The 23,997-nt window shown below is 30.9% G+C and overlaps 3 protein-coding genes across 5 annotated transcripts; 1 reads left to right on the top strand and 2 right to left on the bottom strand.

The window, feature by feature from the left end:
- Positions 1–40: 40 nt before the first annotated feature.
- LOC106687333 (speckle targeted PIP5K1A-regulated poly(A) polymerase) lies at positions 41–9,670 on the bottom strand. Of its 3 annotated transcripts, none has more exons than XM_014431153.2 (5): positions 9,407–9,670; positions 7,843–8,051; positions 5,063–5,209; positions 3,673–3,796; positions 41–1,639 (listed from the first exon to the last, which is right to left on the bottom strand). In XM_014431153.2, exons 1-5 carry the CDS (start codon positions 9,558–9,560, stop codon positions 321–323), a joined length of 1,953 nt encoding a protein of 650 aa, XP_014286639.1. In that variant the 5' UTR covers positions 9,561–9,670; the 3' UTR covers positions 41–320. The 3 variants fall into 3 exon arrangements, with proteins under 3 accessions (XP_014286639.1, XP_024214403.1, XP_014286640.1); XM_024358635.2 differs by having other exon boundaries at positions 7,843–8,048; XM_014431154.2 differs by lacking the exon at positions 9,407–9,670 and adding an exon at positions 9,183–9,365.
- An 852-nt stretch (positions 9,671–10,522) lies between these two features.
- Positions 10,523–12,445, top strand: mRpL17 (mitochondrial ribosomal protein L17). The gene is made up of 3 exons (XM_014431152.3): positions 10,523–10,921; positions 11,036–11,243; positions 12,151–12,445. The coding sequence occupies exons 1-3, from the start codon at positions 10,724–10,726 to the stop codon at positions 12,351–12,353; spliced, it is 609 nt and encodes a 202-aa protein (XP_014286638.1). The 5' UTR covers positions 10,523–10,723; the 3' UTR covers positions 12,354–12,445.
- A 2,040-nt stretch (positions 12,446–14,485) lies between these two features.
- Positions 14,486–23,997, bottom strand: LOC106687330 (uncharacterized). Its single transcript, XM_014431151.3, has 3 exons — positions 23,781–23,997; positions 19,179–19,447; positions 14,486–18,300 (listed from the first exon to the last, which is right to left on the bottom strand). Exons 1-3 carry the CDS (start codon positions 23,926–23,928, stop codon positions 18,049–18,051), a joined length of 669 nt encoding a protein of 222 aa, XP_014286637.1. The 5' UTR covers positions 23,929–23,997; the 3' UTR covers positions 14,486–18,048.

Genomic DNA, 23,997 nt, shown 5'->3' with positions numbered 1-23,997 from the left:
ACAGTACGTTTAAACACACAAAAAATATGCATAAAAAAACTACAAATAATTAAAATTTATTAAAACTATTACTTATCACAGCCTAAATGTTTCATTGAGGTCAATCAATTATAATTACTATAAAGTTTGTCTTTATCCCTGAAGCAAGACATATTTCAAAAAGTTTGAAATTACCAAATTTTGGTAATTTAAGTCGGACTATAAACATAAAAAGTAAATTATGTAAGTTTCTGAAGTTTATTATACATTCCAACGTTTTCATGAGAATTCAAGCTGATTGGAGCCAACAATTGAAACTTTTGGATATGCTCTCAATTTCTTCACTCAGTCGATTTCGAATCATTGGAAGTTTTATTTATTTCAAGAAAAGCATGATTGAGCAATAATTCTAAAGTACTCCTTAAGATAGGAAACATTCTGTAAAACATCCGGTGTGTGCAATTGTTCTTCATAGTTATCCTAAGTAACTTAGGCTGGTCAAGCGAAACAAAACACTGAGCACAGAAGACTGTTTGATGTTTGGTTTCAGAAATTTCCATCAGAGATTTGTTTAACTCCTTTAAATTATAATTGCCGGCTTTCAGCTGATTTATAGACCATTTAAGTCCTTTAGGAAAAATGAATTTCCTCGTTTCGACAGAAAATGTCAAACCAGGTGATAGTTTTGTTTTTTTTGTATCGTCTTCTACAACTGGATAATTCCAATCAATATCCATTCCTAAAGTGGAAAATACCAATTCCAAAGACTGCTTAACACTAGAAATCCAATCGTCACCCTCAAAATCATATTTAACTTCAAATGGAATGGGACCATTTCCAACTTTATCAATAAAAGGAGGGATATATTCCATTTTTAACATCTCAATGAGCCAGTCCCTTTCATCTACTGTCTGTTTGATTTGAAGAGCGTTCGTACAGATAAATTTGAATTGAGACAGAACTTTTTCAGTAATACCCTTAGTTGTATTATGACTAAGTTCCAATGGATCTTGAACGCAAATACTTCTGTATACTATTTTATCACCTCCCTTTTCAATAAAATTTTTATAATAAACCATTTTATCCAAAATATCTTCCTTTTCCATGTCTTCCTCAGGAATTTTCTCCCCTAAATATGTAGAAATAACATATTTTGAAAAAGTAAAATCGACAAAGAATTCAAAAAATCCCATGAAAAGTTCAGCTAATTGTTGTTTATTATTGTTTATTAATAAAAAATTATTTTCCTTAAAAGCAAATGGCCATGTCCTACCTGTAGCCCCATAAACAATTTGACTAAGAGGAGGCAGAATTGGAAGTGCCAAATTCTGTAGGTAGAATATGATTAAAAGATTTATGGAGTATCTAGAAAATTTATTTACTCCAATAAGTGTATACTTTTTACCTAAATAACCTATTAGCATCATAAGGCTTCTTATTCTCCAATCATGACTGAGTAGAAAGCGAATCATACGACTATTGGCAACGGCTTGTCCAGAGGTTGCACTTATATCAAGGTCTATCCCAGTTCCGATATGAGTAGCTTTAATAACTGGAACCCTAGCATTAGGTATACGTATGATATTATTAAATAATCTAAACCGATAGATTATTCCACCATCTCGTTGTATAAATGCTCGATCTGGTTCCCCTCCTCGTGCTGCAACATAAGAAAACAATTCATTCAAAACTTTATCATTAATAATAAGTAACAAATCATGAAAAACACTTATCTAAATTTAAAAATATATTTTGCTGATATGATTTAATATAGGTCCCTAGGCTGTCCTATAGCCAGAAGAATTGGCACAAAGTAACCTCAGTATAATTGCAGAACAATTTATGAGAAACATACTAAATAAAAAAGTCAACCCACCCAGACCAGATTCAAACCAGTGATATTTCTGACTCGAGGTTCCTAACAAGATGCCTAAACTTTATCAACCTCTACAGCTTCAAGTACATGTAATCTGTGAAATAAGTAGACTTTCTTTTTACCTGAAAAGTTTCTGTATTTTAAAAGAGAGAAAAGAGCTCTGAGCAATGTTCCTCAGCACTATTACCTCTCTTATTATAGAGCTCTCAGCGATGTTCCTCACCACTATTACCTCTCTTACTATAAAGAGCTCTCAGCGATGTTCCTCACCACTATTACCTCTCTTACTATAAAGAGCTCTGAGCAATGTTCCTCACCACTATTACCTCTCTTATTATAGAGCTCTCAGCGATGTTCCTCACCACTATTACCTCTCTTACTATAAAGAGCTCTCAGCGATCTTCCTCACCACCATTACCTCTCTTAATATATAAAGAGGTCTCAGGTATCTTCCTCACCACCATTACCACTCTTACTATACCACTTATTTTATTTTCAGTAAATTTTCTGAATTCATCAAATTATTTTGAATCTGAGAGATTAATTGTGCCCAATTATATAAGTCTTTAATTTTATTATTAAGCAAATTTATTGATACCAATTAAAAACCTTTCATTATGAATTAATCAGTCAGACGAGTTATGCTCGAATGTGCCATTTGTCTCTTTCTCTCCTTTTCCAAATACAAATGGCAACAAGACACAGAATTTTTAATCCACCCTACCTAGATGATCAGGCAGGCACTCCCTATTTGCTATTTAATGAGAAGGAATATCAAGTAAATGATGAAATTCATACAGTTGCAGTAAATAAAGTAGGAAAGAGGTAACAGAACACTGATTCAAAACAAGAACAAACAAGCAGACAGCTACTACATAAATAATTTAAAATTTTAAGTTATAATCTTATTTCTTCAATTATTAAAAACATTAACACAATACTTAGAGTATTTATTATAATAAATATTTGATAAAAAGACTTATAAACTAATGCCATCATTAAGTGAAAATTTATATCACAATTTATTTTAATAAAAATGTTATATAAATTTTTTTATGTAAAAGTTTTGTTAAACTTGAGTGTATCAGTAATATCATTTCCTTATCACAATAAAATATAATACATCTTAGTGAACTTGGTCTCTCAGATGAATTACACTTAATAAGAAATGAATTAAATTGCGCCTGATAGGGGATCAAGATACCATTTGCTGTCGAGAAATGCCAAAATATCTCTGTATAAAACTTTAATTAGGCCAGTACTAACTTATGCCACAGAGATATGGCCCTTATTGCATGTGAATACCGATAGTTTAATCATATTTGAGAGAAAAATTTTAAGATGAATTGTTTACCAGTGTATAGAATGGTGACCAGTTTAGGTAGAGGCACTAGAGAGCAGTGCAGGGTTGTTCCAAATTTACTGGGGACGGGAAGTGGTACAATATATAAGACTCTTATGACCGCATTGGGCTGGTTATGTTGCAAGAATGGATAGTGACTCACACATTAAGAATTACTTTTTTGGTCTGTGGAAGGAAATAGAAAGAGAGTACAGCCACAATTGAGATGAGCAGGTGAGGATGAAGCCGATGTATAGCAATTTTGGAAACAAGAGCTTGATAGACCCTTAAAGAAGACCAGAGAGGAATAGAAGCAAAGTCTTGATCTGGCGAATACCTGTGATGATGATGATGACAAGTTTTGTTGAAATGATGGGAGCTGTACAATTATTTATCAAAACCATGTTTTATGTATATTTACAGATAAGTAATAAACAATTGTCTTATTCAATTTTTGTATTGTTTTTTTACTTACAATCATAAAGATATACATCAATATCACTTGTTTTAAAAGCGAGTCCAGAAAAAGAAGAACCATAAAGGACTGGCTTAACACCTGGTATTACATGTCCAAATGTAAATTCAACATCTTGTAAAACCTAAAATGAAAAAATATTCAGTTATTTTTAGTTTTTAAATAAAGAAATAACACTTTTACATCTGTTATACATGAAATTGTAATATTATAATATGTTAAACATATTGAAAACAAAAATCACTTTTAAAATTATGAATCTATATATATAAAAGGGAATGGTCAAATCTTTATCCACAATAAACTTTTGAATTAGTGGACCAATTTATATGCAGTTTTTTCAAAATGTTCCTTTTCGCCATGGAAAGGTTTAAAGATAATGAAACCCCTGAATTCTCGAGTAGAAAAAAAGTTATGAGCAACATTGAGCGTTTTTGGTTTTTAGCTCAGAAAGTATGAATTTTTTCACTGTTATCGTACACCGATCGATTCATCTCCCTCAAAGGAATAAGAAAAAAAGCATTGCTGATTCTATTAAGCTATACAATACTTACGATAAATTATAAAAACATAATGTGGCTTGGGGTAAAGTAGATCAATACTTTTTTTTTTTTTTTTTAAAGAGCATTTCATAGTCGTTTTTATTTTTCTCATAATATCAAATATTATTTTTCAAAAAAACTAAAAATAGAATAGAAATTTTTCACCTCGATTTATTGAGTTTTTTTTTCTTCTGGAGACTACTATTTTCATAAAATTTACATGAAAATATATATAATAAAACTACCTTAAATAATGAGAAAAAATTACCTAATCGGCCCAGTATTAAGTTAGCTATAAGCATTTTACTTTACTTGGTCTGACCAACAGAACAAATTTCATTTTCGTTATGTATGTCATTTCATTATCGCATGTATTGGTTTAATTTATGATACCAAATCATAATAATAAAGTATATGTATATGTTTATTTTAACTAATTTCAATAATATAAATTATCAAACCAAAACCTCACAAAGCAACAGCAGAACAAAATTATTTAAAAAGCATGAATGTTTTGAAACCTAGTATAGCCTTGGGCATTATATTGATTTCCTATGTCGCATATTAATTTTTCCAAAAACTACTAAGCATGCAGACTATGAAGGTCAGAGAGATGAGAAATGGGAGGGTATATCTCCTCACAAAGAAATATTCTCCAGTTGGTGTATGAATGGAATTTCTCATGGTGCAAGTAATTAATAAAAAGAATGTGGTAGAGGGGCCAATACACTTTAACGTTCCTTCATTTATAATATATTATGTTCGACATTATTGGCCCATCATTTGAAATTAAAAAAGAATATAACAAAAACTTATTATTGTATAATTAATTTCTCTAATTATCTTACCCATTTAATTTTGACCCATTCATTCTGAGTTTGTTCAACTTGCATAACAAAATTGATCACTTGATGATCGAAACTGACAAGGTTATTGATGTATACAAATGGTATAGAAGGAGTTCTAGGAGTTTCCTCTTTCAATTTTCGTTTTTGCTAGAAAGAAAAAAGTACAAAATAAATACTTTTTTAAAGATGAAATCGAAACTAAGATCATGCTATAACGATCATTAAGCCATTTTTTGTACAACATAAGCATACATTACATAGGCTATGATGTTGAAGTCAACAAATAATGCTTAGTATTTTTTATCACAACCAACAAATTCAAAACTAATCTCTAAAAAGAATTATTAAAAAGTCATAGTTTTTCAATCTAATTGTGGGTTAATATCAAAAGAAACATGATAAAAATTTGCCATTAATGATTATAATTTACCTAACCCAATTGTAGATTGCTTGCAAAAATTTTTTTTTTCCTTTTAATTAAAGTTTTTATTTTGAAACATGATTATTAGTAAAAAATAAACTAAATTGAAATTTATTTATGTTAATATTTATATATTTTTTTAAAATTGTTAAGGCCCCTTTTATATTTCTAACAAAACATGACACTCTGATCTTGAAATTCCTTTCCTCAATGCAACACAGACCATTTCAATAATTTTCATGACAGATTAACATTAAGTTCCAGCCCATTGACACCAGGACTATTTGCTGCCACTAATCCTTACAGCCCACAAAGAAGACTATAGAGGTGCTAGCCAAGAGACTTATATCAGAACTGATCTCATTTATTTTTAATTCAGTACATTTTTTTCTCTCTCCCATGCTACCATATTTACTCATTGTGAAAGCAGATAGCAAACTCTAAAAATGGCCAAAATAACAATATTTACAAAATATATAATTTTTATTTCTTTTTACAATTTTTTGTTTGTGCTTGTGAAGAATCTTCATGATAATTAACTATCCTGGAGCACATTATGGGAAACACTACTTTACCACTTGTTTATCAACTTTCTTCCTTGGTTTCTTGTTTATTTTTATTTGTTATTTCTTATCAGTGGATTCTTCTTATTTATATGTCATAAGTTCTTTCCAGGGAAAATGATAAATTGCCATTTATGGCAGTAGAAGCAATGAAATATTTCAAAAATTTTGGGATTATTTAACTTGCTCTAGTTATAGCTCTACAAAAGTGTTTCAATGTGTTGTTGAAGAAACCTAATTTAAAAAACTTTTTTTTTTTAAAGACCCCACTTTACCACAGGTTGGAAGAGGGGTGGGCTGCAGATGTTTCAATTTCTTTTTCAGTGTTCCCTGGACTTTTATGAGTTGGGACCACTGATCCTGAGAATAATCAGCATTCATCTAGCAGCTGTCATGAGAACTACTGATTAAGTTTATCCTGTTTTAGTTGTAAAAGTCTGTTCTCTTTTTCTTATCAGGTTTATTTCATTCTGATTAATGTCTGGGCATTAAAAAAATAACATTTTGATTACATGAGGTTTCAAACTAATATTTATTACAACAAAAGATTAATTTTAGAAATGAACATAATTAACTTATTTGTATTTATGAGAAGTTAGCCCCAACCTCGACTGAAAAGAAACCTTTAGGTTGCGGTTCGCACAAGTGTAACAAGGAAAGTCAACAGCTGTAATCTGTTTAACGTATATGATAGCACTTATTACTGCTTTAACAAGATCGCAGCTGCCAACTTCCAATAGCTCAAAAGATAAACTAACCCCCAACTAATCCTTTACAGTCAGAGCCTAACTTCTCTTAAATAAAATTAAGTTAATTGTATTAAGAGTGTTCATTTTTAAAAATCAAGTAGTAGTAATAAATATTAGTTTGAAACCTCATGTAATCAAAATGTTATTTTTTGATGGTCACACATAAATTCTCTTAGATCAGAACAATACAAATCTTTTAACATAAAGATGAGAGACCTTAACAAAAAAAACATATAAACTTTATCATTACTTATCATGATGGCCACCAAGAGTGTGAGGACCTACTGGTCCCAACCCGTAGAGGTCTGCTGATCACAAAGCCAGAAATTAAATCATGTTCAGCCCACCCCCACTCTTGACTTGTGGTAACTTAGTGTTCCCAAAAAAAATTTTTTCTTAAATTGGGTACTTAAACGAGCATATTGAAGTACTTTTATAAAGCATTTATCTGTTAATACCATTCATATGACACTCAAACATCAGGAACTTAAACAGTTTCAAAAATAGGTCCTTTTGTCCTAAAAAATATATTTTACCACTCTCCCGCAGTTCAACCCCAAAACTCACAGCCCACCTCTGGTTGGAAACCTCTGCTCAGGATTCTTCACAGGTACTTTTTTTTCGATTCCTAATGTTAATTCCAAGTTCTCACAAGTAATTTGTCATAGATATTCAGGCAACATAAGCTCTTAAACATGATTTGAACAGATTATAATAGTATTTAAGGACAAAATCAATTAAGTAATTGAAATGATTAGTATAAGTTAAAAAAAAAAAAAAAAGTTTAAATGCATCCATTTCAATATTTCAGATAAAGACTTCAAAATTTGGAGTCAATGACATTATCAACTTAATGCAGTTTCCCAGAAGTTCCAAGACACAATTATACTATTTTGTATAAACTAAATACAGTAGATTACCAGCTATTATTTTTAGTTAACTGTAAAAATGCACATTTACAATTAGTTGCAAATAATAGGAAATAGTTTGTAACTTAAAGTAGAAAAGTTAAAAAATTAATGAAAATGTAACTATAAATTTACGAACCCGTCTTTTTGATATATCCTGATTTCTTTTATCTGGAGTGAGTTCTTTTCGTTTTGTACCACTATCATTTGTGTTACTTGTTTCACTATCAATTGTTTTAGTAGGGACTGTAATACTATCATCTTTTTCTTTTGAACAACTGGGCAGGATTAATTTTTTCACAGATATAGGATCTTTTGTATCCTCCTTTGGTTTGCTGGCTTCCTCTACTAAAGAAATAAAATAATTAAACACCTAATAAGCACTTTCAGCAAACTTCAAAAGTTAAAAGTCTTTTAAAATTGTATAGATAATTCAATAAAACCTGGGCCCTGTTTCATAATGGAAGCTAATAGTATTGGTTCATAAATACAAGTATAGAAAAAACGTGGGAATAACACTAATACTTTTTTTTCATAATAGGGATGACTATTAGTGATAATACAGGAGTTAAAAAGCACTAAGTACAAGTTACTAAAAGACAGTTGTATTAAGTTAAATCCACAAGACTAATAGTATAAGTTTATACTTTATTATGAAGCAGGGATCTGTACAATAAATTCAGTATTTGTGATAGATGACCCAGAAAAGATAAATATGTGACAGAAGGAACAAAAAAAAATTTACAAAGGAAAAACATAAATAAATAAAATTTTGTTTTTAATAAGTAAAAATGTTATAAAAAAGAACACTGTATCATGTTGGAAATAGTATATCTTAGTTAATTTGTTAATATCAGTGTTTATATAATACCTAATTTGATTGATTGGTATTCTGTATTTTGTAGCAGCCCATTATGCTTGGACTGCATGGCTTCTTGAATAACCATTTCTTTCTTGTTTTTTCTACTTGCAAAACTGTTTGCTATTATAACATGAAACTTTAATGTTATAAATTGCAAACATATATCATTGTCAAAATAAATGACTCATTTAGTTAGTTCTAAAATATATAACACTAACTAGACTTGCTTAAAAATAAAGCATGGCTTAAAACATATCTTAATCAATGAAAACACTGTAGACGCAAACATAGAGATAAACACCTTTACATCCTTTTAACATATATTAATAAATTATATAAGTAGCTATTTAACTACTAAATACATATTAGACAACAAAAGTTTTGGTCTTATTGTAAATAGGATGTATTCAAAAGATTATACTGCAGACTAGGATCTTCCGACAAACTGTCCTCAAGAAGAAGTGGCACAAAGCTACTCCAGTCTGGTATTATCTATAGAATACATCAAACTAAAATAAAATTTGACTTTTTTTATTTTTATTTTACAGATATGTCACTATTGAAGTAAAGCAACAATATGTTTGAACATCAACATTTTAAATTGATTGATTACTTACTTGGTCTTAAAATATGAACGGACAATCTCACATAAAAATAAAAAAACACTAAACAACATAAAACAAAAATCATTGTAATACAGTATGTATGTATAAATGAACTGAAATTTCAGCATATTTTAATATCTACAAATGATTTTTATTTACAGAAAGCTCAATTCATGAAGATATGATATCTTTCCAGCTACAAAGGATATGATTACAAGAACAATACTGAGACGAACCATTTTCAGATGGAGTGTTAGATATAGTTTTCCCAACTGGTTTCAAAGTTGACTGATATCTCACAAGATTTTTTAAATGTCTCTTTCCATTAGTATGATAAGGGAGATCATTTTCAGATAAGCTAATACGACAAATTTCACACTGGACCATCATTATTATTTAAATAAGGCTACAATTGTGACTACTCAAACATATTCATTTTCATTTTATGGAAAATTGTAAAGATCATACCAAAGGCCTAAAAGTAAATATTGACCAAAACAAACAATTTGTAACCTGTTTAATCTTCACGTTCGCAAACGCTTGTTCAAAAATAATATTATGTCTTGGCACTATTTATTCATTCAAACACTTATGAATTTATGAGTAATATTTGAATTTTTAGTATTAGAAACGACGCTAGTACTAGGGTACAAAACAAGCTAAAGTGGTGGAAACTTCAAATCTCACTTTTGACGCAAACAGTGAATACGCATTCTCTTCCAGTTTTCCTTAGACAGAACCCAAAGATGAACTTCGGTCTTCTGAGGGTTGTGACGAACTTTGGCGCAGGACTCACAGCTTTAAACTAGTCCTTCAACGTCTCAATCTATTATTTCCCAACATAAATATCTTCTGGCGGGTTGCTTCATCTTAGTAATCACCAAATGAGTGACATGGAGTTCTTCTAATATTTGGAACTGGAGAGATTTGGGAATAACTGGGCGATCCAATCTGGAGAGCATGCCATTGACTATTATAAAAGAGCTGTCTTTGGAGCTATTTAAAATAATTCTTCACCAAAATATCATTTCATGATTATAAAAAGGTTTTTAAATGGTTAGAATATTAGGTTTCATATAAAATAATTTACAAATGCATCTGAAATTCATCATATGTCACTGATTAATTTATTTCATTCAATACAATCATTACTAATTATCTTTTATTACTTATTTTAAATTTTCATTAGTTTATATTTTAGTTTTTAGATTATCTCCAATTATGGTTTTATCTATTAACAAACATATTTTTATCACACACTATTTCTTATTTGTAAAGATAAGGTTTATTTTGATTTTCATTTGCTTATTTGTTTAATTTTTAATAACTCTTACAATTTCATTTTTAGTTCAAAACCTATTGAAGGCACATTGGTGGAATATTTGAGCTGTCTTAGAAGCATATTTGGAGTTGTTTTGCTACTTGTTTTATGTCCTCTTTGTAAAGTAGGAAGGATGGTCGGAAGGTTCTAGTATTAGTATAGCTGAATTTTTATGATTCCAATAGTAACTTTATTTGTATAATAATAAAGAGTTCTATTAATAAAATACATTATGAATCAAGCAGATGTATCAAAGTTAGTTTCGAAGTTACGAATTAATATTCGACCCAGACATTATAATCTCAAAAATCCTAAAGGACCTGAAGGAAGATTAGAAAAACTTAGGATTGTTGTTACTGGCCTAATAAAACATGAAAGAATTCAGCTAAACTATAGGACTGCAGATGAAGCCCGTGGCTATGCAGAAAGAGTGAGTATAAGTTTATTCTTTTTATTTAAGTAATTATTGTTTTAGTTTTTAAAAATAATGCAAAGATTGAAGTTTATTTATTATTTTTCTCTCTATATATAATTTTATTTATAGCTCATTTCAGAAGCTATCAGGCATGGTGATTGTCATACACCAACAATGGAAATAGCCGATTATTGGCTTACTGAAAAACAACTCCTCCATAAATTGTTCAAAGTCCTTGTTCCAAGATTTCATGAATGCAACATGTCCTACACCCGGCTTCTGAGAGTATCATCGGATCAAGACCAAACATTCCCACAAGGAGTTTTAGAACTGAGAGGTATATATTTATTAGTAAATGTAGTGAATGTTTATAAATTCATTATATCATCCCTGTTCTAAACATAGTTGAGGCTGATAGTAGTAGTATCAATACTATATCTAGTCACATCATTATTTTTAGATAACTTCTGATCTATCCTCACTTTAAGGCTCTCCTAAATTTAGTTATTCTATCAATTATTTTCCTAGGCTGCTTCGCTGAAATTTTGAGCGTCTTAGTATTGATTCACACCTATGAAGTTTATCAAATACTTATTAAAGTAATACCATATGTAGTGTACTTATGTTGTAAAATGGAAACCCTCTTTCTATAGGTAGCAGACTACACAATTTTATTTTTTAGGTTTATCTCTTTCTTTTATGTAGTGATTAGCAACCATTTATAGAGATGGATAGTTGGATGGCTAAAAAACTTTCCAACTTTTTTTTTAAAAGAGACAACATTAGTAATTTAATGTTAGCCCATCATATTCTTCAACATATGTGTTAATTGAATATTCAAATTAAACTATATTTTATATTATAGTTGTTGTCAGATATTTATTTATTTGAGGCTTACCTTATATACTTTATAGTCATACTAGAGCTGGAGGGGTGATTTGTCCTAATTGCTAACTAATTTTAGCCAGAGTTGATAAATGGGTACTTTCACTTGCAGCTATCAAGTGAAAGTCAATATTTACTGACCATAAATTATTTCTTGGTTTTAAATGGGTGTTCTATTATGGTAATGTTTATAGATCATCTCTTTAGACTTAAAATTCATTGGTCAGTCAAACTTATTAATAAGACATTCTTCTTGATCAATAAACTCAATTTGCATATAATTTTAAACTACTTATAATGTTCAAAACATATTAATTAATTAAGATTTAATGAATTTCTAAATAATTATTTATTTTCAGGAAACCCATATCCTCCATTAACAAAAGATTTATCTCACAACCGAAATCTCCTTCACAATGTTTTGTTAGATGCAGCTAGAAAAGATTATCGCCATGAACAATATCTAAGGATCGCTCAGGGAATGTCAAGTGAGGGAAAGAAAAGTAATGAAGAAACCCATACCGCCAATATTGAAGAAAAGGATAAAAATGAAAAAGCCTAGATAATTTTATTTCTGAATTTATAGCTTGTAAATAATTGTTTGTTTTTGTACTTGTTCGTCTTGTAAATAAAACATTATAGTCCTCTATGTAATTCTGGTATTGAAGATGCAACAATCTTCTTTCTGATTTAGCCTAGCAAATTAGATACAATTGAATATTCTGATATTTTTCCTATTAATGATCATTTTTTTATTTTTCTGAGTCAAAATGAAGAATATTCCATTATATAACTAAATAGGTTCTGAAAAATAATTATGTTGCGATTAAGTTGAAATATGTTTTCCAGTAAAATAAACTGTTTGTGTATTATAAATGCACTGGAAAATTAATGCTTTATTTTATTAAATTTATTTTAGTTTTTACTTTCTATGATGAATTTACAAGTTAGTAAGACTAAGACTAGTTTTAGTTAAATTGATAGAAAACTATTTAATTAGTTTTTACATATGAGGAAAAGATGGTTAGGGGTCTGGTGAGTGAAGAACACAAACTTAAAACTTATCATTATAAATTCATTTTTAATTAAAATTATGAAACCTATACCAGAAAAGATAGTTAAGTCAAGAACCCAGCTTCAAAATGAATAATATTATTTTTTAAAATAATAGAAACTTTCATCAATGATCTAACTCAAACATTTTACAAGGCATGCAAAATAAGCAAATGTTCGAATAAAGATATGATTTTGGAATAGTAAGATAAGATAGTCCTTAGGGAGGATCCATTTCAAGTGTCTGTAATGATTGAACACGTAGGAAGTAATGCCTTAGTGTGGTCTCCTGCCATGAGGTTGGTTTTAGGTAGTTGCATTATTTCAGGCACTTTTTTTCTTTAAATTGTCCTATTTTGGTTTTTGATGCCTCAATCAAGGTATGTATTCACTTCAAGCATCAATTTAAGAGGTAAGATGCGCTATTATTAGAAGGCCTCGAACAATAAAGTTCGAGGACAGGAGGATCGGATCCGATGCAGAGTCAATCTACGAACCACAGATCAGTAAGTTTTAAGAGCATGCACTTTAAGTCCTTGCAGGATAGTATCCATGTTCTGCAGGGTATTGGTCTTCAATCGAATGGGGTAAAAGAAGTTTAAGGATATTTGCCTTAAATCCTTGCATGATAGCAACATCTCTCTGTAGGATTTTTGCCTACAGTCAGATGGGGGAAAGCAAGATCTTGAGGTATTTAATTTTGATCCTTGTAGAAGGATAAAGAGTGCCGAGTAGTATTATTCACTCTCGGTTACAATCACAGGTATTAATTAAGAGTGGAAGAGGGATATATTAAATAAGCAAAATTAAATTATTTACAAAAATTGATATAAGGTGATTGTTTGTTGGATTGTGGTTTACATGTTGGCTAAAACCTTAAAGGTTATACCAGGTCAGGCTTCAGTGGCTCTAGGCTGAGGGTTCTTACGGCAACTCCTAAAACCTATTTATGTGGAAGCCAGAAGATAGCATCAGGCTAGCTACATTTATTACTGTTAGTACAAATTTTTGAGTTTGGTCCGAAAAAGTATCTAGCTGATGGTAGAAATCATGTTTTAGTACAAGTTCAGTTACTAATATTAACTCTTTAATGAAGACATTGCTGGATATACTTATCGTTTTAATTTAACCACCCATAATAGTTTTATTAACTCCTGCCATCACTGCATTTTATATCTTTTAAATTTATTCACCTCTGCCTAAGTAACATACTCCCTCCTTTTGAGAGGTAGCAGGGCAGGAAGGGCCCCAAAAACCCCATTAACCACACCCTTTAACTCCTCTTTCCCCACTCCCCTTCCCCTATTATCTTTTGATTTCTGACTATTATTCTTTACTAATTATCTTTCGTCTTTAATTACTAATTGTTTTATTTGTTCTTCTTTGTTCAAACATTATGCAGAGGCCCCTCACCTCTAAATATTTCAGTAGATTTCTCACAGAATAGATTCATCAAATCTCAGCCAAGTATCTCACTGTATACCGTCAAGTACCAACGGTAGAAAAAGGTATCTCATCTGATTCATGTAACAAATATTCAATGCAATTTACTAATTCATGTTATATTTTCTGTTTTAGAGGGATCTGAAAAAAAATGTAACATACTAATCTGCACAAGCTTTTATTGTACTGTAACATTTACTACAAATAATTTCTGAACTCTCACTGTAATGGTCTAAGACTTTAATCAACTTATTCTTCCTTAAAGAAGGAATTCGTTTTGAAATTTTGACTATTGACCATGGACAAAAACATCATAAATAAATAATGGACTTTAAAGTATCCTGATTTACTTTGTACAATATGGGGAGGAGAAGTACTCAATTTGTCCCAAGTCAGGAATGGGGATGGGACAGGTATTGTCCCGTCTCTGGCTTTGTGGTCTACAACTTTCTGAGTTCGGAACCGTTGGCCTCGTCTTGTTGGAAAAATAATAGACATATCAAAAGAAATATATAAGTATAAAATCCTGAAGATACTGCAAACAGTCAAGGTATCAAATTTATTTTGATAAAAATTTCAAATAAAAAAAATACTAAACAGTAACTCATTTATAAATAAATGGGTAAGAGACCGTTAACAATGTATTGCTGTTCTAGAATTAATAATTAATTTTGTTATATCTTATAATCTAAATGGCTAAAGTTTTTGTAAGTACATTATTTGGATCCATAAATATATTCTGAAATCGTAAAAAAAAAATTTAGAAACAATAGTATTTATCTCAATACTTGGTAAACTTAAAATTGGACACTGGATTTATCCAATAATGTTGGAGAGTCAGAGATGGGTATGAATTGAATTACATCTTCAATTACAGGTTTCAGTTATGCTATAATTACTCTATGATAACCCTTAAATGGTTCAAAACATAAAACATTAGTGGTTTTGAAGAACTATTACTCTGAAGTAATTGTAGTATACAATTACAATTATTGTAATTGTCTAAAGCAATTGCTATTACTCATTACAATTATTGTTATTATAATTGGCATTTTCAATTACAATTACTTCTTGACCCTTTGTAAATTACATGTAATTTAACTCATATTTGAATTCAGTTTATTTGAGACATTCTATAAAATAAATAATTAATTAAACTTTTTTATTATAATAATCATTTATTAAATTTAAAAAAAAGTTAATAACAATGAAAATATTTTCAAGCTGTAGGATACACTACTGCTAGTTGGGTAACTGTGATACTTCAGTATACATATTTATATATTACTCTATAAATTATCATACCATTTTAAAAAGATAGTATTAAATAAATTTACAATACTTGCGAATGAACATTTGAATAATAGGAAAATTTAAAACATTTTACAACAGGAAACATTTTAATTCATATTTTATAACAATTTTTCGAATTTATAAACTTGATAACAGGTAATGTTTAAATTATTTTAAAGGTACATTAAAATAAATGAAGACTAGATATAAAATTAACACAAAATTCATTTTTCAATAACCATTAAGACAACTTAATAAACATACCCATAGTATTTACATGTAGTAACATGAAAAACAAACTTTGTAAGTTTTTCAGAAAATCTTTGCTCATAATGCAACACAAATAACAATATTAAAAATTTTCATTATATCACTTTGGCTCTTTTGTTTAAGACTGATAGTTATTCTTAATTCGATATCAATTATAATAAAAAAAAAAAAAATATGATTGGCCAAGCCCCTTGTATAGTTTATTTTTCTGAAATAATTTCCATATTTGGAGTGGCCACAAAAGTTTAAAAATACTTGATTTTATGCCATTTATTCCTGAACAATAGGAAAATGTTTTATTTCTTATTTTTTAGGAAGCGGGAATAATTCTTGATGTATCCAAGTTGACTATTAATTCAAATGAAGAGGACAAAAAGAGATTGCCAAAGAAAAATAAAATGGAAATTGCTATGTTCTACAGTTAATGTCTATAATAAGTATACTTTAATTTACTTTCTGCTTAAAATAAAAGTGATGTCAACGACTATATATATATATATATATATATATTTTTTTTTATACGGTAAATAGCGGAATCTTTAAAAGAATATTTGTCATATAGCACAAACTTATCTGAAAATGTAACGTTTCATTTAATATCACATTGCATCCAATGAACTAACGTCAGATGATACAGCTACTACATTTTAATGTTTATATAAATTAAATTTATAGCTAATTATGTTTATAAAGTGACAATGAAAAGGTATACAACAATATCGTAGAGCCAATAGGAAGCCATTATCTCCCAGTTCGGAACATGAAAACATGCTCATGTGATCAAGGCTTTTGTCATAATTAAAACTGCTATTATTGCAAAAGCTAAGACACTTTTGAAGGCCTCTTTGAAATTATTGAAAAGATCTTTAACTAGTATCAGTTTTTTTAAATATTTTTTTTAACTATTAATAAAAACTCATATACAATGAATGCCACCAGTTATAATTTCCACAATAAATAAAATAATTTTACAATAAATTATTTGTCAATTTAAAAAAAAACTTCATATTCTACATTTAAAATATGCAATTGGTTCCTCTTTTACTTTTTTTTTTTTCTTCGCTTAGTAAGGCTATCTTCAATCAGCCTTTGATTTCAAGCAGGAAAATTTAACATACCATTTTATATTAAATAAATAATTTTTTTTTTTTAATTCTAAGCAATATTTAAAGGTGTCTTTAGACAATCACACTAGATCAGATAAATCAGGTAGGTAGTGGGTAGGGGGGACCAGCAGAATAGTCCAAATAGGACTAAGGATTTTTCATGACTCTTCCTGTTGCTCCGCCTACATCTCGTTCGGGACACCAACAGGCCGTTTGTGGTAAAGGGATTTAAGGTGTCCCTTTAGCTATCTTGCTATTGCAGCTGGCTGGTTTTAATCCATCCTGAGGAGGGGGGTTTGACTTTCATTCTGTGGGACTGCCCACAGAATAAAAATTTGACCCCTCCCCCCCTGCTCTGGTTAGAATAGGTTTACTTGCAGATAACGGCCCTATTTATCTGAAATGAACAGGAAGGGAGCAATAATAATAATAATAATAAAAAAAAGATCTGGGACACCATTTCACATGAAACTCTCTTGAAACAAGCGGGTGGAGCTCTTGATTTATCTAGACAGATCCTAATGGCACCTTAAACTTGATAAAACTACTTGAAGTGTGGTTTAACATGAGTTTTGGTACTGCAAATATAGTATTCTGGTCTGAATGATAATGTTAAACGTTAAATTAATTTTAGCAGCAGAAATATGCTATATTAACCTGATGAAATCAGCACAATCTTATTACAATAGCATTAATTTAATAAAATATAATTGATGAATGTTGTCATTCTTTACGCATGACATATCACAGTACAAAGAATAAAAATTATCAATTTACAATATTTGGTTATAATAAATGTTTTAACCAATTATCCAACATAAAGGAAGGAGAAAACCAAACCACCTGAATATTAATGTAAAAAGAGATAGGATTATTGGATAGTAGTCAATATAACTATGTTAAATACTCATAATCCTATAGACAATAAGATGTCCTGATGTATTTAAATCTGAAGTCAAATGAAAATAATAATAACTCACTGATCTCATACCATTCCTGTCTTTTATTGGATTGAGCAACACTCAACAACAGCAGCAGGGGAGTACGTCACTTGTAATGCTTGGTTTTAGATCTTACCATTTCTAGCCTTCCTCATACAAGTATTTCATCAATGAGTTTTAAAAGGCCAATTTTCATTTTGCGTTTTTGAGCTGGGTTCATACTACGGACATCTGGCAGAAGGGAAACGAAGAAGTTCATGTCTGGATCAGCCAGTTCTGTTTCCTCTTTGAGTCTCTTACTCTTGTAATAGTCTAGGTTTGATTCTTCTGAATCTTCTGGACTGTTGGCACGTTTTCGGATGATCTGTTGTTGCACTGGCAATGGCGATAATGAGCTCTCTACCTGCAAAGAAATTTGAAAAAGGGTATAAATCTAGAATTAGAAATATATTGGTAGACATCATATAAGAATATAATTAATTATATTCTTATAACATTTGTATATGTGTTCTCTTATGGAATGAAGAACAAAATGTTGAAATGCTATGTGACAGTGAACTTCTATATGGAGAGTTAGTAAATGAGTACAAATACTTAGGAACCATAACAAATAGGTGTGAAAGGCTTGACTTAAAAATATCTAAGGCTTCTTTTAGAAAAGAATTATCTGTTACTTTAAGAGGGAAATTTTCCCTATATGAGAAAATGAACAATGGGATGTGGGTAACTTTTTATTTCTCACCACCTTTCACTTCTCATAATTTTTGAAAAACCCGCCACTCCCTACCATAGAACTTCTATTTTCAACTTCCTTTCGTCTTCTTTACATGAGTTCAGTGGTAGTCTGTGATATACTCTCTTACTGTGTTTTATAATAATTAAACGTTCAAGGTCATGGAATAGATTGTTAAACTGTAGTACTCGTGTGTCCAATATTTAATTTTGTTAGCGATTTTTCTGTGAACTTTAGAAAATAAAAAAAAGATTTATGATTGGAGAAGTTTGTCGAGGGGTGCGGTCAGCAAAGAACAACATAAATAAACAAAACCATATTTATTTATTTTATTAATCTACGGTCAACTATCTACACCTCATTCAAAAAAACATTTAATTTATGTTCTCGCCAAAAGTATTTACGAAACAAGGTATCCTATAGTAGAGTATTAGATAATATTCTAAAGGAAGTTTTTTTCGCCGCACCATCTTAATACAAAAAGAATAAACAACTTCTTAGAAAATAATTAAGAGCTTAAAACTATTTTTAAATTATATTTTTCTTACGGTGGGTTCACCAAGGAGATCAAAATCCTCTTCAAGGTCATCTTTCTCGGCGAGCTTCGAGCCTAGCTCACCCGTTGTGAAGAAGTCGTCCAGACCGTCTTGTATGAACGGGAGAACTGCTCTTGAACGCGTCTTCGTGAACGGCACAACGAACTGCATGTGTTCCGTTAGGTAATAAGGTTTTTTTGACCGACTGCTGTCGCCGTTCCTCTTCAGGTGACGCGTCAAGCAGCCTCTCAAGTTTCTCCAACGTTCTTTGCAGTCTGATACTGGAAATATAAGTTTCCATCTGTAAATTTCTACTCCTCGGACATAGTAACATAAACAAATTGATACAGTATGATGTATACAAATTTATATAGGTATCCATTAAGTATTAAATAAGATAGGAGTTTAGCGAAGAGCTTTATTCTGGAGTTATTATTGGAACTCTCTTAAAGTTTAATGAAAACCTATAACAAGAGTCATAGTTTAAATACCACAGCACAACCCAGAGCGCTGGTGCCTATACCTCATGTAGATTTAGGCAAAATCTCATATTTAGAGGGAGGATGAAACGTTTTTTAGTCGATTAAAAAAAAACTTTTTTCGAATTTGTAACTTAGACGATTATATATGTCTTAAACTATAACAGATAAAATAACAATAACACTCTTGAAGGAAATATAATGCTAAATCAAGGCTCAGAAATCATTGCTCATAAGATTGACCAGTGCAAGCTTAGAGATGGGACAATTGGCTTCATCGTCTGAACCTTCAAGTTCGAGTGCCGTCGTGATCATGCACGTTCACTTCCACAAACTCGGCAAAGGACCGAGAACTTTAGTATTTTTTTATGATAACCCTTCTTGCACCTGCAGGAGATTTTGCTCAAAAGTAGCTGGGGAGCGAGATCCACGGTGGTGCAGTCCTTGAAGTCCAATCATCCCCAATCAGTTGGATTTTTTTCTTCATCCTTATCACTCCTGGATTCGTGGTGACAGATACACGCATGTTGGCATTCCCTTCTTTAGTTGTAAGTCAAGCGAGGTCGTGAAGCGGAGGTAGTCCAAAGTTACAATTTTAGTGTGACTTTCGTACAGCCACAAAGCACTTGATAAATTTCGATATTGTGGATTCTTCAGTTAAATCTAGAAGAAGAATAACCTTAGTCAGATCAGCAAGCACGAGACGTGTAGTTTGGCGAAATTTGTTTTGCTTGGTTTTGACCAAACGGTGCCTAACACATATTGTCTTCGATGAACGGTACGGTATTGATAGTTTAGTTGGTTGTCGTACTAGTACGAGGAGTGGTAGCGGTAGGTAGCTTAAGCGTTAATACTACTCTGTAGAAAGCCGTTTGTCTTATGAGTGTCTAAAGCCGAAGGGTGTAGAAGGGATTGTTACGAAGATGCTGGAAAACAACCCTGATGGTATTATCAAGACCTACACTGAATCTAGTCGTCATGATAAAAGTTGTAGGTGACTAGCGTCTTCCTATGACCATTGCAGCTTACGTAAAATTGGACTGAAGTTTTCTTCTCGCCTTGTGTTAGAAAATTCTAGATGATTGCGGGAGCACTGGAACTAGTAGATTTAGACGACGAAGGAAAGTATTCCACCTCCCAACTTGCACTGATCAACCCTAACAGCATTGAAGCTGAACCGGCCTCTCCTTTCTTTGGAAATTTCCTCAGCCAAGTCTGTCAAAAATTATGAAATAGTCTAAACGAACATTTCTTAAGCTTCTGTACGTATTTTGTTTATTTCGTTTAATTTAGAAAAATTAAAATTTATCACTTGAACAAATTTTGAAATCTTGAGGAAAATGAAGTCTTGAAAGCAGGCGAGCAGTGATTTTTGATTAATTCAACAATATTTACTAGAGGAAATTAAATAAAATTTAAATTCTGTTGAATTGTTGAATTTCTTTTTCATGTTATATTTTGGAATATTTATCAGAAACAAATACTGAATATATTTTTTAGGATTTATTTAAATGAAATTATAAAAAAAAAAAAAAAAAAAAAAAAAGTGGAGTGGGAAAAAATGTATGACCTGTAAAATGCAGTTGTTAATCACCAACTGAATTCAAAAGCAAATTTTCAGTCCTCTAACTCAATTTGAAGAGACTGTATAGGTGCGCTAGATGAAAAAGGTAGGATAAAAACGTTTAAACCCCCAAAATGCACTTCACTAACACCAACATAATTCAGACAAGCATCTAGGTCAACTTAGAGGGGGTCTAAAGGTGCGCTAAACCTTGAAGCCTTGTAAAAAAGTTAAAATTCCAAATAGAAGTTACAAATTTTTAACCCTCTAACTCAATTAGAGGTGCGCAAGATCTCCATCTTCTTCCGATGACCTTCGGTAAAGTGCAAATGTCAATTATTTTTACGGTAATATTCTCCTAGAACTATCAATAAAATGCACTGAAAATGCTACTGCTTAGTAATGCAACCGAAAATCAATGCGAATTCTTTTACAGCTGTATACCAATTTCTAAATCTCATAGACATAAAATATGGAAGAGAATCGTGCTAGGGATAGAAACTTTAAATATGTTAGTGATTAACTTTTCAATTTTTTAAACTACTCCAAATTAATATATTACAACAATAATGAAGTACATAGAAAAGCAATAACCATAAACGAAAATTCGTTTCCATTTTCAATCAAAAATCAATATACCCACTTTTGGAAAATTATTATTTAAAAATTATGTGTGCATCTCATGAAGATAAGTTAAATTTTTATTGAAAATATATAATACCTCTTTAACAGAAGGAAATTTATATTTTGAAATAAAGTGGATAAGGATTTAATAATAATTTTATTTTATTTTTTTAAAAAAAGAAGTGGCAATATAAACTTTTGATAAAAATAACTCAATTGCTCCTTATATTATAAATAGGTAAACATAAGTTATTGTCACCGTACCCCACATAACTTGAAAAAAAAAAATATTTTAATTAAAAACTTCTGAGGTCTCTGAATATGATAACACTGAACTGTTCTTCCTTCATAATAGATGAAATAATTTATAAAAACAACTTAAATTGTTATAATTTGACCGAATGGAAATTATTTGGAATTAAATACATAAAATAATTATAAATAAAAAATATCATTATAGTTTCCCTGTAAGTTCAATCTAGCATATGCAAAAAAAAAAAAAATTCAAGCCTCTGGGAGTCAAAGCATTCTTTTCAAGTTGCCGCAATGTGTATTTGACATGAGCTTAAAATGATTTGACACAACTGAAAAGTTAATTAAAGAAAAACAAATAAATTAATAACCGTAGTTTCATTCCTATCCGGAATAAATTTTTCAAAATCACCCTTTTTTTAAAACATATTTGTTGTATCTAGATCGAACTAGGCTTCGATACGATTTTTGCATTATGCAATACACAGACATCTTCCAAATGCACAATGTCGATTCTTTGACACCTTGGAGAGAATCAAGATATGATTTAATTAGATTAACATTGCTGAAATGCATGCAGTTAAAGAAGAATTATAAAGGTGGCTACTCTTACTGGAAGCGTTGTGTGGGCAGCAACTGATAAAGACAGCGACCGTTGATTGCACGATATGAGCTCCTTCCAACGCGCAACTCCGCTCTTCACGTCTCCAAAACGTATTTAATAATGAATCCTAGGTCTGCTTGCTCTAATCTCTGTTTATTTTTCTTATTTAGTTTTTATATACATAGATATAATAATTAATATATATGTATGGAATAACAACGATGAACTGAATACAATGGATTCAAAGTCTGTTTTCTATCGTCTGTCAAAAGTTTAAAATTGTATTATACGGATGAAAGAAACTTATATTGAAATAAGCGCACATCATTATTTAAGTGTATGCGTATAATAATATGTATGTAAAAAATATTTATCGATAATTTAAAAAAAGAAATCCATTTTTGCGATGTGTCATATTGGCAGGCGCGGAAATGTCAAGAGCACAGATAAATTTTTAGTAGGTCTAGATGAGGTTGTAGGTGCTTACAGTCTATTGATCAATGTATTGGCACTATTCATATGTATAATTACACTTCGCTACAACACTATTGCTTGTACAATTTCAGTTAATAACTAGATAATTAATAAGATTCCTCGCTGTTATAACGAACCGAAAGATTTTGTAATTTGAATAAATAAAATAAGTAGATCCATGACCATTCTTTATAATAAAAAACATTTACTATTGAGTGTGGAAAAAAAGATCAGTGATTTACTCGAGAAACAATCATATCAAGAAACACCCCTTGGGTTCAAAATTGGAATCTCAGCGTTGCGGTAAACCATCCTAGTTCTGAAATCTGTTAACATAACAATGTATCAAGAGTTTGTTTGCAACAGAGCATATCTTTAATGACATGAGAATAATTTTTGCCCGCATTGGTACGAGGACTGTTGAACAGAAAACAGCCTGGGATCAGTATAGATATTGATTATTATTTTCTGGAAAGATAGGCCGGAGGTAGACTGGTCCTGAGTAAAGAAGAGATAGACACTTACCTAGATCCAGTGTCAGGTTGACTGAGGGTAGGTTTCCAGCTGTTACCCCCTGTTCGGAATCACGTTGTATCGATCCCACACACGACACTCACCTGAGGAAGACATTTCGTTGGCGATCTCCTGCCATGCCTTCTCCTGCCTTTCCCTGTTGCTGTAGTCGACAAGCGTGAAATCGTAAACGCAGCGGTGCCTCTCCACCGACTTGACGAACCTGATGTTGTACTCCTGGTCCTCCTTCATGTGGACCCTCTGACGTCAGGGAGCGGTCGATACCCCCTCCCTTTTCCCGCATCGATCCTGCACTCCGTA

The sequence above is a fragment of the Halyomorpha halys genome, unplaced genomic scaffold (genome assembly GCF_000696795.3).
Source record: "Halyomorpha halys isolate HHAL.00 unplaced genomic scaffold, Hhal_1.1 Scaffold946.1, whole genome shotgun sequence".
In the NCBI taxonomy this organism is placed as follows: Eukaryota; Metazoa; Arthropoda; class Insecta; order Hemiptera; family Pentatomidae; genus Halyomorpha; species Halyomorpha halys.
This window is presented reverse-complemented; position numbering and strand designations above follow the sequence as displayed.